Source organism: Chaetodon auriga, chromosome 5, assembly GCF_051107435.1.
Source record: "Chaetodon auriga isolate fChaAug3 chromosome 5, fChaAug3.hap1, whole genome shotgun sequence".
NCBI lineage: Eukaryota > Metazoa > Chordata > Actinopteri > Chaetodontiformes > Chaetodontidae > Chaetodon > Chaetodon auriga.
In genome coordinates this window covers 8,071,449-8,089,247 of record NC_135078.1, presented here as the reverse complement: position 1 = coordinate 8,089,247, position 17,799 = coordinate 8,071,449, and the positions used below count along the sequence as shown (strand labels likewise).

General features: G+C 40.5%; 1 protein-coding gene across 1 annotated transcript; it reads right to left on the bottom strand.

The window, feature by feature from the left end:
- Positions 1–13,515: 13,515 nt before the first annotated feature.
- Positions 13,516–15,233, bottom strand: LOC143320649 (butyrophilin subfamily 1 member A1-like). The gene is made up of 3 exons (XM_076730485.1): positions 15,143–15,233; positions 14,644–14,985; positions 13,516–13,853 (listed from the first exon to the last, which is right to left on the bottom strand). The coding sequence occupies exons 1-3, from the start codon at positions 15,231–15,233 to the stop codon at positions 13,516–13,518; spliced, it is 771 nt and encodes a 256-aa protein (XP_076586600.1).
- Between the last annotated feature and the right edge of the window lie 2,566 nt (positions 15,234–17,799).

Sequence of the window (17,799 nt, the reverse complement as noted above, 5' to 3'; positions counted from 1 at the left end):
GCTTCGTTCATTCATTCATTCATTCAGCATTCATTAGTTTCCTCTGAGAATTGCTCATAAACATGATTCTGATCTGATGACATGTTTGTTGACATGTTTCTCTGATTTGTATTGACTGTGCTTCTTACTCCTCCCTCCCAAATCATGAATAAGTACAATTAAATTTGTCTTATTGCACTTTTATAGAACTTTGTTCATATTAGGTCTGACAGGGAGTTCCACCTCTCTGGTGTCTAGCTGACCTGAAATATAAGTCATTTACAGTGTGTAGGGCTGCAATTAGTTATTTTCATTGTCTACTAAGGTGCTATATTCTTGATTAATCAATTGATTGTTTTGTCTGTAAAGTGTCATAAAACAGTAAAATTGCCAGAGCCCCAAGTGACGTTTTTGAACGTCTTCTTTTGTCCAACCAACAGTCTAAAACCCAAAGACATCTGTTATAGACCTGTTTAGGAGAGGTGTTGATTCTGCTCGATCATCAGTCAAGTCAACTCAGGGATGCCCTTCAGGGACGTCACAGAATACTGCAGGACGAGAAAGAAATACAAAAACAAAGAGGGAGACGTGTCAGAAAATTGCACACAGCAGTGCCGCAGCTGTGCAAAGCAGTTATATTTAGATGTTTGTTAATTTGCAGCAGCACTTCTGCTGCTCTCAGTGCAGACAGAGTGTAACATGGAGCAGTTCGGCAGCTGTAGCTTCCAGCTGTGTAATGAAACACTCACACAGTGGTCAGATTCATACGCTGAGCTCAGACTAATGCAGGCTCTGTAAATCCTTCATCAGGGTTAGACTTTATGCTCAAACTGCTTTAAAGAGGAGAGGCGTTTTCACTTTTCAAACTTGAGATTTCTATTAATATTCATAGACATCCACATCGTGAGACAGCGCCCTCTGCTGATCATTAAGCTATATTTCATGTTCATCCACGTTGATGAATTGAACCGTAATCACGGTTTGTTTGTGAATCCAAGCGTGAATTTGAGAGACCGTTCAGCCTTATTTGATAACACTCATACAGTTATACATGTTAAAAACAAAGTGTGCACTCTGTGTCCTTCACTGCACACTTTGACTTTACTTGACTGTGCAGTTTCACTTTCATTTGTAACAAAAAGACAGAAACTATGAATAAAACATGAATAAAATATGGAGTATATTCACAGTGAAGCTGACAGTAGTTAAAGCATTGGGCCAACATGAATTAAAAACGATTATGAATCATTTCCTACACGCTTTAATTTGAAAAGAAAAGTGCTGTGAGACGCTCCCCAAACATCTGCACACACAGGTGACCACAGCGCGGTTTACTTTTAAGAGAAAAAGACATAAAATAAAAGCAATGTCCTCTTTTATTTATAGTATAAAATCCAAGACAAGCACGCGATAAACAGCATCTACTAAAACATCTACATACCTGTTGTCTGTTTCTCAAAATCTCCGGTCAGAGCGAGTCAAAGTCCGAGAAGGGGGGAAAGGCTCCTTCCGGTCACCTGGATGAAAAGGTGTGTTCACGTTCGAGCGGCCTCAGGCGCTTCACTGAAAGAAGTTACGGTGTTTACTGTAAACGAAGGACTATGCTGCATAGTGTGCTGATGCTATATGTCGTTTTATTTTAAGATTTTTCAAGATATTTTGGTATTTGAATTAAAAGTTGAGATCACATTAATGTTGAACAAGACAAAAAAAAAATCCAAGTTCAGGCTGTTTTGTGTCATATTTTTTTTTAAAGGGATTTAACATCTCATCTGTGAGCTTTTCCTCTTCATAAATTGATTGAATTTCTGTGGGAAATGAAGCATTGGTGCTGATAGTTTGTCTTATTTACAGCAGAGGGCAGAGTTGGACTTCTCATAAATCCATCATCTACAGAAAGTCAATGAGACAATATGAAGACAGGCAGAGACAGAGGAGGAAGAAGCATTCAGATCATTTACTTCAGTGAAAGAAGGCTCCTAATACCACACCGAAAATACTCCTCTACAAGTACAGGTCCTGCATTCGAAACCTCACATAAGTAAGAATATGTAGGTATTATCAGATAAATAGACTTAAAGTAGCAAAAGTAAAAGGACTCAGTCTGCAGTAAAATGCTCTCTGTGATGTTTTGGATTAATATTACTGCTGCATGAATGTGTTTGTTACAGTTTACTGCTGTAAATGTTTAAGATTTAACATCAACCCTTGTTCTATGAGAACAAGGGCTGATGTTAAATCCAGCCAAATAACTTTTGAGTTTTAGTACATGAAATGAAACAAGAGGGTCTGCTGCCATGCTGGCAGCTCTGTGAGGCTGTACTGGTTGTAAATGCTAAGATCGACATGCTAACATGTTCACAGGATGCTGATATAGTGCAGGTGCAATGTTGTTACGTAGCTTTATTAAACCAAAGCAAAAAGTAGAGCTGAGGCTGATGGGAATGCCATTAGTTTTGCTGATATTTGGACATGAATCAAAGTAGTGGACAAATCAAAGTTTAGACCTGATGATGGCTCTACATAAAAAGTCAGAGAATCACCAAAGTTCTTATAATTCATTCTCATCAGAGCATAAATGTCTGGACCCATTTAATGACAATCCATCCAACAGCTGTTGGGACATTTCACTTAAAACCACAAATGTGAACCTCATGGTGGCGGTGGTGGTGAGTTCATCTTCTGGGAACCATGAATGGACAAAATCTGTATGTACAAAATGACAATCCATCGGGCAGTTGTTGACATATTTCAGTTGAACACAGCATCATCGCTCGAGCCACGCTGCTAGCATGGCTAAAAACACTATGGAGAAGCTACAGAGTCAAGAGGTTTGGCTTTAGACCATGAGGAAGTAAAACTGAGGCACACAGGTGAGGTGATCTGATGAGAAAATGCTGTAGCTCACATTCAGTGAAGCCTCATAACAGCAGAACCATGTGTGCTCCATGTGTTAGACAGGTTGACTGTGATGGTGTGTGTGTGTGTGTGTCTGATGTGAATATGCCTCATGACCTCGTTGAATGAAGCTAAATTAGCTGCACAGTGTTCAGTCATTCACTGGTTATAAATGGATTCCTCCTCTTCCTTCTCTGAGTCTCTGAATGTCTGTTGTTTCCTACATCTCCATCGGCTCTTCCTGTTGGTCTAGCTGGGAATTCATGTCCTGTCCTTGAGGTTCATCTGTTACCTCTTGTTCCATGTCACTTCCTTCTTCAGACTCTTTGTGATTCTCATTTTGTTTTTCTCTCAGCCTTTTGTTAATCATCTCTTTTAGCTCTTCGTTTTCATCCTTAAGCATCTTCTTTCTGGCTGACTTTTGCTGATGCTCATGAGGCTTTGCCTTTGGTTTATGTTGTGCTTTTCCTGCTTTCTTGAAACGTCTTTGAGTTTTATAACTGTCAGGTTCTGGATCGACCTCCACGGCCTCTTCCTGCAGGTCTTCCTCACACTCAGCTCCTCTCACTGTGTTAAAGCTGAGGGGTTCCTCTGGCTGCTCTCTCGTTTCTTCTTTTACGTCCAGTTGTTGCACTGCCTGCTGCTGTCCTCCTTCTCCTCCTCTGACCTGTTTTTCTGTCTCCTCTGACTTCTCTTGAGTTTCATCAGAGTGAGCTCCTCTGTGAGTCTTTAAACCCTCTTCCTGTCTCTCTTCACTCTCCTCTGTTACCTGCTTGGTGGATCGCTCTGGCTGCTCTTTGGCTTCGTCCAGATTTCTCTGAGAGTTTGTTTCTTTTTGTTTCTCTGTCTGGAGCTCTTGGTCTTTCCCCTCTGTTGTTTCTTGCTGTGCTCCTTGCTGTGTCTCTTCTTCTCTCTGTTCCTCCTGGTCATCGTGGAGATTCAGTGGCTGCTGGTTATTTTCCTCTGCATCCAGCACCACAGGAAGTCCTGAATCTTCTTTTACAGGTTTCATTGTTTGCTCCTCTTCACGTTTGTCACTACTGTTATTTACTTGTCTTCCTACCACGTCGCACATTTGGTGTTTTTCTCCCTCTGTTGGAATCTGAGGTACTTCTTCATTAATTATAGGTTTTATTGAACTTTCTCCTTCTGCGTTGTCCATGTTCCTTGTTTGCTCTGGTTTGGTCATAAACTGATCTTGGTTGGTTTCACTTTCAGCCACAAACTGGAGATCTTTATGTTCACTCTGAGATTTGATCTTCTGCTCTCCTCTGTTGTCTGCATTACTCTCTTCTTCTCTTGCTGCCATAAGTGGTTCACTTTCTCCTCCTCCTTCATTTCCTGTCTGTGGCTTGACCTCCACCTTGTCTCCTTTGCTCTCTTCACTTTTCTGCACCCCTGATTGATTTTCTTCCTGATCTTTTCCTTTCTTATCCTCAGGTTTGACCATTCTTCCTTCCTGTTCTTCAGTTTCTGAAAGATGTTGGTTGCTGTCTCCTTTCTGTATTTTTTCTTGCTTCTCTGACTGAGGCTTATCCTCCACCGTCTCTTCCACTTGTTTCCTCAATGTCTCATAAATCTGCTCCTCCTGGTTCTCTGCTGTCCTCTCTGTTCTTCTCCTCATGTCACTCTGATTTCTCTCCCCATCTTTTTCACCCTCATGTTCTGCTCCACTCCCGTCTTCTGTTTTGTCTTCTAAAAGTTGTTGGCTTCCAGTTCCTGTCTGTGGTTTGACCTCCACCTCGTCTCCCTCACTTTCTTTACTTTTCTGCATCTCTGACTGAAGTGGCCTCTTGTTCTCCTCCCTCTGTCTCTCTGTCTCTGGTTGCATTGCTTCTGTCTGATTCTCCTGTTTCTTCTTCTGTCTTGTCGATCCAGAACCTCTTTCTTTCCTTCGTTCCTGCTCCTTCTCTTCCTTTCCTCTCTTCTTCTGTAAAGTTTTGTCCACATCATTCTCTGGATCTTGCTGTGTCTCTTCTTCTCTCTGTTCCTCCTGGTCATTGTGGAGATTCAGTGGCTGCTGGTTGTTTTCCTCTGCATCCAACACCACAGGAAGTCCTGAATCTTCTTTTACAGGTTTCATTGTTTGCTCCTCTTCACGTTTGTCACTACTGTTATTTGCTTGTCTTCCTATACCACATTGCACATTTGGTGTTTTTCTCTCTCTGTTGGAATCTGAGGTACTTCTTCATTAATTATAGGTTGTATTAAACTTTCTCCTTCTGCGTTGTTCATGTCCCTTGTTTGCTCTGGTTTGGTCATAAACTGATCTTGGTTGGTTTCACTTTCAGCCACAAACTGGAGATCTTTATGTTCACTCTGAGATTTGATCTTCTGCTCTCCTCTGTTGTCTGCATTACTCTCTTCTTCTCTTGCTGCCATAAGCGGTTCACTTTCTCCTCCTTCATTTCCTGTCTGTGGTTTGACCTCCACCTCGTCTCCCTCGTTCTCTTCACTTTTCTGCATCTCTGACTGAAGTGGCCTCTTGTTCTCCTCCCTCTGTCTCTCTGTCTCTGGTTGCATTGCTTCTGTCTGACTCTCCTGTTTCTTCTTCTGTCTTGTTGATCCAGAACCTCTTTTCTTCCTTCGCCCCTGCTTCTTCTCTTCCTTTGCTCTCTTCTTCTGTAAAGTTTTGTCCACATCATTCTCTGGATCTTGCTGTGTCTCGTCTTCTCTCTGTTCCTCCTGGTCATTGTGGAGATTCAGTGGCCGCTGGTTGTTTTCCTCTGCATCCAACAACACAGGAAGTCCTGAATCTTCTTTTACAGGTTTCATTGTTTGCTCCTCTTCACGTTTGTCACTACTCTTATTTACTTGTCTTCTACTTGTTTCTCTCTCTGTTGGAATCTGAGGTACTTCTTCATTAATTATAGGTTGTATTGAACTTTCTCCTTCGGCGTTGTTCATGTCCCTTGTTTGCTCTGGTTTGGTCATAAACTGATCTTGGTTGGTTTCACTTTCAGCCACAAACTGGAGATCTTTATGTTCACTTTGAGATTTGATCTTCTGCTCTCCTCTGTTGTCTGCATTACTCTCTTCTTCTCTTGCTGCCATAAGCGGTTCGCTTTCTCCTCCTCCTCCCATCTCATGGTGGAGTCTTGTGTCGTCACTCTTAGATGTAATCATCTTGTCTTCCTGGCTCTGTTCACTTCCATCCTCGGGGCTCCTCCTCTTGTTTTCTGTGTACAGAGAAGCAGAAGAAACTGGTGAAGTTTGTGAAGACATTTTCTGTTTTAGTGTTAATGGCATGAAACAGAAGAATAAAACCCAAGATTGAAAATTATTTTTTAAATGACACAACTGAAAACATTAGTTTGTGCTATTTTAAGTAACACAGAATATCAACCGAAGCAACACTGCTGACTAATTTATTGATTGAGAATTCAACAAATATTCTACTTCAAAAGACTAAAAAACTGCAAGGCTGCAACATTTAGAAAGAAATGAAACCAATTCTTGACTTACTGAATTTGTTCTGTCGCCATTTCCACACAACAAAGATAACTATAAGAATAGCCACCAAAGCAGCACAGCCAACGGTTGAGCCAATAATAGCCTGATGACTGCTAGAAGTACTGGGAGTACTGGGAACCATAAAGAAATGATCTGAAATGGTGAAACACAGAACAACATGTTGTTCATATAAAATCTGAACACAGTGTTCTCAATGATCACATCATCAACATGTAAATGAAATTCACCTGGAACAAGAATGTGTGTCTCTCTGGTCTCTTTGATGTCCTTCTGTTGGACTCGACAGGTGAAGTTGTTGCCGTGTCTCTTCTCCACAGTCACTGTGCTGTGGACAGTATAGAGCTCATCAGCACCTCTGACTGTCTCTGTAGGTCCAGCAGAGAGGACGTGTCCCTCACCGTCCAGCCAAAACACCTCAGGCTCTGGATACCAGCCTTCAGACTCACACTCTAACACTCCACTGCTGTTTTTGGTCATCTGGACAACAGGTGAGGACACAGCACCTGAAGATGAGGCGACAGAACTCGTTTATTCACTTGTTGTGAGATTACATTTTGTTTAATCACTGGAGGTTTGGGGCTTGTGCAAAGTTCACTGAGTCAGACCCGCTCTGTGGGTTGTAGCTGGTGAAGGTGGAGTTATAGAGTAGCGACCGCACAAGGACAGTTAAAGGCAACGTTATTTTTTGGCTGTGGGAACATTTATTGAACATTTTTACACACAACATTCCCAAGATATCAAAACGGCCACTTTTTACGGATAAGTAATGCTATTGTTACGTCCCCTGAATGTTCTGGGAAGGTTAGCTAAATGTTCATTGGTTACTTGAAAGGGAAATGTTCAACTGTTTTAACATCTTGTGTAAGAAAGTTCAATAAATGTTCCCACAAACAAAGAATTATGTTCCTCGCTGGGAGGTTGGAGTTTGTGCAATCTGCACAAACTCAACAGTTAACCATGATGAAAAATGATAGAATATTAAGTGAAACTAGAGAAAAACCAATCACCTACGACTGCATGTTGTGTCGAGGCAGAGTCGGGCAAACTGTCTCCCTTATGATATTTGAGTGTTTTTAAGAGCATTGTTCAGAACACCAACTTCATCTTCTTAATTTCTTTCCTTGCTTTGTAAAATATATGAAATACTGCTTCAGAATCATCATTTTTAGGAAACGTTCACAATGTATTTAGTAAGAAATTCAACCTCTAACTTGCTTCTGAATTAACAGAAATATCTGTTGAGACCTGACAGGTCCAGTGACACATTCAAACTTACCTACAACAAGCTGAACAGCAGAGTCTCTAAACAATGCTGGCATGAAGCATTTGTATCTTCCCTCATCATCCATTTTCACTTTGGAGAGTTTCAGAGAAATGTTTCCATGCTTCAGCTCATCAGTGAACAGTGATGCTCTTCCCTTGTAGGATGGATGTTTTTCACTCTCTAGTTCCACACCATCACGCCATACAAGGACAAATCTGGGGTTCAGGTCAGGTCTCGCCCACTCCAGAGTCATCCCGATAGTATTCATGGCAGGCTCCAGGTAACATGGCAAAACAATGTCCTCTCCAATTAGCGCCACTATTGGCTGAGAGGGACCAATCACCTTAGACTGACCTGAAAAGAAAGACATTAGAATTTTATGATTTCTGCAGAAAAGGCAGAATGCTCTCATTAATAAAAACCATACAGCTGAATTTGTAGGACATGCTGTATCTCCAGTATACATTCATGCACTGACTCAACTAGACTGTTAGTAATGTGTGGAATTCACCTCTACATGAGTGCATCAGGGAGAGAAAGACGAGGAAAGTGAAGGCACCACACTGAAACACAAGGGACTGTCTGTCCTTTGCATGAAGCATCCTGGAGCTCTGAAAATAGAAATAAAGCAGTAAGCAGTGTGAAAAGTTCAGGAGGACGATAATACAGAGAAATACTTACTGATCTTCACTATAAAGGTTCTTTTTAACAGCTTCTTTAAAAGCTCTAAAAACTTAACATTACTCTAACAGCTTCATTCATTCATTCATTCATTCAGCATTCATTAGTTTTCTCTGAGAATTGCTCTTAAACATGATTCTGATCTGATGACATGTTTCAGAAATATGCTACAGGAAATGACACATGACTTCTGTCTGAGGGCTGTGGTTGAATGTAGTTATTTCATTATGCTCTAAATCTCTGATCTGTATTGACTGTGCTTCTTACTCCTCCCTCCCAAACCATGAATAAATACAATTAGATTTGTCTTGTTGCACTTTTATAGGACTTTGTTCATATGAGGTCTGACAGGGAGTTCCACCTCTCTGCTGTCTAACTGACCTGAAATATGAGTCATTTACAGTGTGTAGGGCTGCAATTAGTTATTTTCATTGTCTACTAAGGTGCTAATTATTTTTCTTGATTAATCAGTTAATTGTTTTCTCTGTAAAGTGTCATAAAACAGTAAAATTGCCAGAGCCCCAAGTGATGTTTTCGAACGTCTCCTTTTGTCCAACCAACAGTCGAAAACTCAAAGACATCTGTTATAGACCTGTTTTAGAGTGTTGATTCAACAGACTGTCACTAAGCTGTACTTCTACAACACGTGGTCACCTGGTCTCTCCTCGGCCTGGCCATCACTCCTCCTGGACAACTCAGGGATGCCCTTCAGGGACGTCACAGAATACTGCAGGACGAGAAAGAAAGACAAAAACAAGGAGGGAGACATGTCAGAAAATTGCACACAGCAGTGCAGCAGCTGTGCAAAGTAGTTATATTTAGAGGTTTGTTAATTTGCAGCAGCACTTCTGCTGCTCTCAGTGCAGACAGAGTGTAACATGGAGCAGTTCGGCAGCTGTAGCTTCCAGCTGTGTAATGAAACACTCACACAGTGGTCAGATTCATACACTGAGCTCAGACTAATGCAGGCTCTGTAAATCCTTCATCAGGGTTAGACTTTATGCTCAAACTGCTTTAAAGAGGAGAGGCGTCTTTCACTTTTCAAACTTCAAATTTCTATTAATATTCATAGACATCCACACTGTGAGACAGCAGAGCGGCTCAGTGGCGCCCTCCGCTGGTCATTAATCTGCACGTTGATGAATTGAACAGTAACGACGGTTTGTTTGTGAATCCAAGCGTGAATTTGAGAGACCGTTCAGCCTTATTTGATAACACTCATACAGTTATACATGTTAAAAACAAAGTGTGCACTCTGTGTCCTTCACTGCACACTTTGACTTTACCTTACTGTTCAGTTTCACTTTCATTTGAAACAAAAAGACAGAAACTGAATAAAACATGAATAAAATATGGAGTACATCCACAGTGACGCTGACAGTAGTTAAAGCATTAGGCCAACATGAATTAAAAACGATTATGAATCCTTTCCTACACGCTGTAATTTGAAAAGAAAAGTGCTGTGAGACGCTCTCCAAACATCTGGCGCACACAGGTGACCACAGCGCGGTTTACTTTTAAGAGAAAAAGACATAAAATAAAAGCAATGTCCTCTTTTATTTATAGTATAAAATCCAAGCCAAGCACGCGATAAACAGCATTTACTAAAACATCTACATACCTGTTGTCTGTGTCTCAAAAACTCCAGTCAGAGCGTCTCTGTCAAAGTCCGAGAAGGGGGGAAAGGCTCCTTCCGGTCACCTGGATGAAAAGGTGTGTTCACGTTCGAGCGGCCTCAGGCGCTTCACTGAAAGAAGTTACGGTGTTTACCGTAAACGAAGGACTATACTGCATAGTTTACTGATGCTATATGTCGTTTTATTTTAAGATTTTTCAAGATATTTTGGTATTTGAATTAAAAGTTGAGATCACATTAATGTTGAACAAGACAAAAAATCCAAGTTCAGGCTGTTTTGTGTCATTTTTTTTAAAAAATGGATTTAACATCTCATCTGTGAGCTTTTCCTTTTAATAAATTGGTTGAATTTCTGTGGGAAATGAAGCATTGGTGCTGATAGTTTGTCTTATTTACAGCAGAGGGCAGAGTTGGACTTCTCATAAATCCATCATCTACAGAAAGTCAATGAGACAATATGAAGACAGGCAGAGACAGAGGAGGAAGAAGCATTCAGATCATTTACTTCAGTGAAAGAAGGCTCCTAATACCACACTGAAAATACTCCTCTACAAGTACAGGTCCTGCATTCGAAACCTCACTTAAATTAAAAGTATTGCTAGATAAATGGACTTAAAGTAGGAAAAGGCCTCAGTCTGCAGTAAAATGCTCTCTGTGATGTTTTGGATTAATATAACTGCTGCATGAATGTGTTTGTTACATTTTGCTGCTGTAGATGTTTAAGGTTGAGCTCACAGAACAAGGGCTGATGTTAAATCCAGCCAAATAACTATTCAGCTACAGTAAATGGAATTAAACAAGAGGGTCTGCTGCCATGCTAGCAGCTCAGTGAGGATGTACTAGTTGTAAATGCTAAGATCGACATGCTAACATGTTCACAGGATGCTGATATAGTGCAGGTGTAATGTTTACTCTTTAGATTAGTGTATTAGCATATTAACATTTCCTATTTAGCATGAAGCACAAAGCAGACTTGAGGCTGATGGGAATGCCATTAGTTTTTCAGATATTTGGTAATAAACCAAAGTATTGGACAAATCAAACTTTAGACCTGATGATGGCACCAGATAAAAAGTCAGAGAATCACCAAGCATTATAATTCATCCTCATCAGATCATAAAGGTCTGGACCCATTTCAATGACATTCCATCCAACATGGTTGCGCTGGAGTAAACACAGCATCATCACCATCGCTTGAGCCACGCTGCTAGCAAGGCTGAAAACAGTACGGAGGAGCTACAGAGCTGAGTGGTTTGGCTTTAGTCCACAAGGGAAATAAAACACACACAGGTGAGGTGATCTGGTGAGAAATGCTGAAGCTCACATTCAGTGAAGCCTCATAACAGCAGAACCATGTGTGCTCCATGTGTTAGACAGGATGACTGTGATTAGACTTAGACTTTATTGATCAGAATTTGGGACATTACTTTGTTGCAGCAGCAGTTTAAACATACACATAAACATAAAACATATACAATAAATAAGAATAAGGATGAGTAATGAAAACTAAGAGAAAAAGAATGTTATCAGAAAATATAACTAAGTGTATAAACATGGAATAACAGCAATTGTTAAAAGTATAACTAAATATCTAGCTACATAAGATGTATTCTAATACATATTATATAATATTATGATAATTTAACAAAAATACAATATAACTAAGTTTTTACAGAAGTATTAACAGAAGCCTTAAAAGGAGGCTTAAGACTCACCTTTTTAGTTTGGCTTTTAATTGATTTCTTTTACTCTTTTAATTCAGACCTGTTTTATCCTAGCCTATTGTCTTTAGCCTTTCGATCGTTTTATTCGATTTTATTTTAGGTCTTAGGTCTCTTATTCTATTGTCTTTTAGGTTTCAGGTCTTTTTATTCCATTGTCTTTTACGTTTTAGCTCCAGTGTCTCCTCATGGGGGGCCTCCACGCTGGGAGGTGTGTCTGGCCTGCCCGCTGGGGCGTCGTCCTGGGGACTCCTTGGGCCCGGAGGACTGGGGGGCTCTGCCCTGTGTGTGGAGTCCATCCCGGTCTATCTGGGTCAGGGGTCTCTGTTACGGCGGCGCTCCCTGTGGGCTGCGACCCCTTGTAGTGTGGATGAGCTCCCCATGGGTGGTTTTTTCCTCTCTTGATTCCTCAGTGCCCTGCCATGTTATTATACCGACAGCTACGTTGGGGTGGGTGTGTGTTTGTGTGTGTGTGTGTGTGTGTGTGGTGTGTGTGTGTATGTGGGGTTGCGTGGTTGCATACTATTTTGCACTATTATGGGTGGGTGTATGTATTTGTGTGTGTCTGTGTGGTTGTGTTCTATTTTCTATTATCCTGTTTTTATCCTTTGTCAAGCACCTTGTGTTGCATTTTTATGCATGAAAGGTGCTATACAAATAAAGTTTGATTGATTGATTGAAGTTCTTAAGAGAGAGAGAGCGTGAGCCAGAGCTATAAACTATAAACTATGGTGTGTCTGCACTGTAACAGACGTTTTCAGACACCTTGGACAGAAAGTCCAGCGACCAGCCACAAACTGGAGATCTTTATGTTCACTCTGAGATTTGATCTTCTGCTCTCCTCTGTTGTCTGCATGACTCTCTTCTTCTCTTGCTGCCATAAGCGGTTCACTTTCTCCTCCTCCTTCCATCTCATGGTGGAGTCTTGTGTTATCACTCTGAGATGTGATCATCTTGTCTTCCTGGCTCTGTTCACTTCAATCCTCGAGGCTCCTCCTCTTGTTTTCTGTGTTTAGAGAAGCAGGAGAAACTGGTGAAGTTTGTGAAGACATTTTCTGTTTTAGTGTTAATGGCATGAAACAGAAGACACTTAATAAAACCCAAGATTGAAAAATATTTTTTAAATGACACAACTGAAAACATTAGCTTGTGCTATTTTAAGTGTGACGACCTCCTGCCTCTAGGGCCTGCTGTTCTGTTCTGTGTTCCCTTTTGTGTTGTCTTGTCTTCCCCTGCAGGTCATAGGTGGGGCTTGCCACACCTGGGTGGACCTGGCCAGTCCACAGGTGAATAAGAGCTGGCATTATTTCTCACACGCTCTCTGCTCTGCTCTGCCCTGCTCTGCTGGGTGACCTACCTGGTGTGGCTGCACCATTGCAGCCTCGAACCCTCGGCGCATTATGTTTTGGTTTAGTTTATTTGTTAATTCAGTTAGTGTTTGATTATGTTGCCCATTATCTAAGTTTACATAGTAATAAAATCATTTCGTTTTTACTTTAAAACCGTACGTCTCCTCGTTTTTGTCATGGTTTTGAGCCAGGTCATGACATAAGTAACACAGAATATCAACCGAAGCAACACTGCTGACTAATTTATTGATTGAGAGTTCAACAAATATTCTACTTCAAAAGACTAAAAAACTGCAAGGCTGCAACATTTAGAAGGAAATGAAACCAATGTTTGACTTACTGAACTTGTTTCTCCTCCATTTCCACACAACAAAGATACCTATAAGAATAGCTGCCAAAGCAACACAGCCAGTGGTTGAACCAATAATAGCCTGATGACTGCTAGAAGTATGAAGAGTACTGGGAACCGCAAAGAAATGATCTGAAATGGTGAAACACAGAACAACATGTTGTTCATATAAAATCTGAACACAGTGTTCTCATGATCACATCATCAACATGTAAATGAAATTCACCTGGAACAAGAATGTGTGTCTCTCTGGTCTCTTTGATGTCCTTCTGTTGGACTCGACAGGTGAAGTTGTTGCCGTGTCTCTTCTCCACAGTCACTGTGCTGTGGACAGTATAGAGCTCATCAGCACCTCTGACTGTCTCTGTAGGTCCAGCAGAGAGGACGTGTCCCTCATCGTCCAACCAAAACACCTCAGGCTCTGGATACCAGCCTTCAGACTCACACTCTAACACTCCACTGCTGTTTTTGGTCATCTGGACAACAGGTGAGGACACAGCACCTGAAGATGAGGCGATAGAACTCGTTTATTCACTTGTTGTGAGATTACATTTTGTTTAATCACTGGAGCTTTGGGGCTTGTGCAAAGTTCACTGAGTCAGACCCGCTCTGTGGGTTGTAGCTGGTGAAGGTGGAGTTGTAGAGTAGCGACCGCACAAGGACAGTTAAAGGCAACGTTATTTTTTGGTTGTGGGAACATTTATTGAACGTTTTTACACACAACATTCCCAAGATATCAAAACGGCCACTTTTTACGTAAAAGTAATGCTATTGTTACGTCCCCTGAATGTTCTGGGAAGGTTAGCTAAATGTTCATTGGTTACTTGAAGGGGAAATGTTCAATTTAGGGTCCGTTTTTGCTGATTTAACATCTTGTGTAAGAAAGTTCAATAAATGTTCCCACAACCAAAGAATTATGTTCCTCGCTGGGAGGCTGGAGTTTGTGCAATCTGCACAAACTCAACAGTTAACCATGATGAAAAATGGTAGAATATTAAGTGAAACTAGAGAAAAACCAACCACCTACGACTGCATGTTGTGTCGAAGCACCGTTGGGCAAACTGTCTCCCTTATGATATTTGAGTGTTTTTAAGAGCATTGTTCAGAACACCAACTTCTTCTTCTTAATTTCTTTCCTTGCTTTGTAAAATATATGAAATACTGCTTCAGAATGATCATTTTTAGGAAATGTTCACAATGTATTTAGTAAGAAATTCAACCTCTGACTTGCTTCTGAATTAACAGAAGTACCTGTTGAGACCTGTCAGGTCCAGCGCCACATTCAAACTTACCTACAACAAGCTGAACAGTAGAGCCTCTAAACAATGCTGGCATGAAGCATTTGTATCTTCCCTCATCATCCATTTTCACTTTGGAGAGTTTCAGAGAAATGTTTCCATGCTTCAGCTCATCAGTGAACAGTGATGCTCTTCCCTTGTAGGATGGATGTTTTTCACGCTCTAGTTCCACACCATGACGCCATACAAGGACAAATCTGGGGTTCAGGTCACGTCTCGCCCAGTCCAGAGTCATCTTGATAGCATTCATGGCAGGCTCCAGGTGACATGGCAAAACAATGTCCTCTCCAATTAGCGCCACTATTGGCTGAGATGGACCAATCACCTTAGACTGACCTGAAAAGAAAGACATTAGAATTTTATGATTTCTGCAGAAAAGGCAGAATGCTCTCATTAATAAAAGCCATACAGCTGAATTTGTAGGACATGCTGTATCTCCAGTATACATTCATACACTGACTCAACTAGACTGTTAGTAATGTGTGGAATTCACCTCGACATGAGTGCATCAGGGAGAGAAAGATGAGGAAAGTGAAGGCACCACACAGAAACACAAGGGACTGTCTGTCCTTTGCATGAAGCATCCTGGAGCTCTGAAAATAGAAATAAAGTAGTGTAAAAAGTAGTCTGTTCATATGAGCCATGACAGGGAGTTCCACTTGTCTAACTGACCTAAAATATGAGTCCTTTACTGTGTGTAGGGCCGCAATTAGCAGTTATTTTCATTGTCCACTGAGGTGCTAATTATTTTCTTGATCAATCAATTAATTGTTTCATCTGTAACGTGTCATAAAACAGTAAAATTGCCAGAGCCCCAAGTGACGTTTTTGAATGTCTTTTATCCAACCAACAGTCTAAAACCCAAAGCCATCTGTTACAGACCTGTTTAGGAGAGGTGTTCTGCTTGATCGTCAGTTAAGTCAACTCTGGGATGCTCTTCAGGGACGTCACAGAATAGTGCAGGACGAGAAAGGTTTTTCACTTTTCAAACCTGACATTTCTATTAATAATAGACATCCAACAGCTTCCTCTGTTGGTTATTAAGTTACATTTCACGTTCATCCACGTTGATGAATTGAACAGTAATCACGGTTTGTTCGTGAATCCAAGCGTGAATTTGAGAGACCGTTCAGCCTTATTTCATAACACTCATATAGTTATACATGTTAAAAACAAAGTGTGTACTCTGTGTCCTTCACTGCACACTTTGACATTACCTTACTGTTCAGTTTCACTTTCATTTGAAACAAAAAGACAGAAAATATGAATAAAACATGGAGTATATCCACAGTGAAGCTGACAGTAGTTAAAGCATTAGGCCAACATGAATTAAAAACGATTCTGAATCATTTCCTACATGCTTTAATTTGAAAAGAAAAGTGCTGTGAGACGCTCTCCAAACATCTGGCGCACACAGGTGACCACAGCGCGGTTTACCTTTAAGAGAAAAAGACATAAAATAAAAGCAATAGCCTCTTTTATATATGAAATCAAATCCAAGCCAAGCACGCGATAAACAGCATTTACTAAAACATCTACATACCTGTTGTTTGTTTCTCAAAGTCTTCGGTCACAGCGAATCAAAGGGGGGAAAGGCTCCTTCCTGCCACCTGGATGAAAAGGTGTGTTCACGTTCGAGCGGCCTCAGGCGCTTCACTGAAAGAAGTTACGGTGTTTACCGTAAACGAAGGACTATGCTGCATAGTTTACTGGTGCTATATGTCGTTTTATTTTAAGATTTTTCAAGATATTTTGGTATTTGAATTAAAAGGTGAGATCACATTAATGTTGAACAAGACAAAAAAAAAAACAAGTTCAGGCTGTTTTGTGTCATTTTTTTTAGGGATTTAACATCACATCTGTGAGCTTTTCCTTTTAATAAATTGATGGAATTTCTGTGGGAAATGAAGCATTGGTGCTGATAGTTTGTCTTATTTACAGCAGAGGGCAGAGTTGGACTTCTCATAAATCCATCATCTACAGAAAGTCAATGAGACAATATGAAGACAGGCAGAGACAGAGGAGGAAGAAGCATTCAGATCATTTACTTCAGTGAAAGAAGGCTCCTACTACCACACTGAAAATAAATACTCCTCTACAAGTACAGGTCCTGCATTCGAAACCTCACTTAAGTAAGAATATGTAAGTATTATCAGATAAATAGACTTAAAGTAGCAAAAGTAAAAGGACTCAGTCTGCAGTAAAATGCTCTCTGTGATGTTTTGGGTTGATATAACTGCTGCATGAATGTGTTTGTTACAGTTTACTGCTGTAGATGTTTAAGGTTGAGCTCATTTAAATACTGTTGGGTACTTTAATCTACAGCAATGCATCATATTCTATGAGATCACCATATGTTTGTAGTGTCACTGTCCTGTGAGAACCTCGTATCTCTAAAAGGTCGGCTTTTGATGAGCTCAGCCTGTTTTCAGCTGTGTGATGATGCATTTTACAGCTCATCCAAAATGGTTCTTAAATAGTTTATTTATCTGAAGAAGAAGAATTTTCTCAACCCTTAAAGGAACATTTCATCCTTCAGTTGATCAGAAACATTCAAAATCACAAAATTTGGAGCTACATGGTTTTCAATGGACAGGAAGGTATGAAAACTTGTAATCTGTAAAATAGCAAGTAGCTAAAGCTGTCAGACAAATGTAGTGGAGTATTAAGTTCAGTATCTGCCTCTGAGATGTGGGGAGTAGAAGTATAAAGTTGCATAAAATACCTTGTATTAGTATTCCAGTACAGTGATTAAGTAAATGTACTTACCTTCCACCTCTGGAAAGAGAAAAGCAGGAAAATCTGATGTTTTCCCAAAGTGCTGAACTTAAAACTTAAAAAGAACTTAAATGAGCTTCTCAATAAATTAATCAAAGTGAGCTAATATTTGACCTCATCAGCTTCATTGATTTTTTGTAAATATTTGCTTATTCTGAATTTGATGCAGCAACATGTTTGAAACAAGTTGGGACAGGAGCAACTAAAGACTGGGAAAGATGGGAATGCTCTAAAAACACCTGTTTGGAACATTCCACAGGTAAACAGGTTCATTGGTAACAGGTGATAATATCATGATTGGGTATGAAAGGGGCATCCTGGAAAGGCTCAGACATTCACAAGCGAGGATGGAGAGAGGTTCATCACTTTGGA

Excerpts from the sequence above, each read along its gene's own strand:
- LOC143320649 (XM_076730485.1), bottom strand. The coding sequence starts at position 15,233 with ATGCTTCATGCAAAGGACAGACAGTCCCTTGTGTTTCTGTGTGGTGCC. Across the intron at positions 14,986-15,142 it reads CCTGATGCACTCATGTCGAG|GTCAGTCTAAGGTGATTGGT; the intron begins GTGAATTCCACA and ends CTTTCTTTTCAG. Across the intron at positions 13,854-14,643 it reads TACTGTTCAGCTTGTTGTAG|GTGCTGTGTCCTCACCTGTT; the intron begins GTAAGTTTGAAT and ends CCTCATCTTCAG.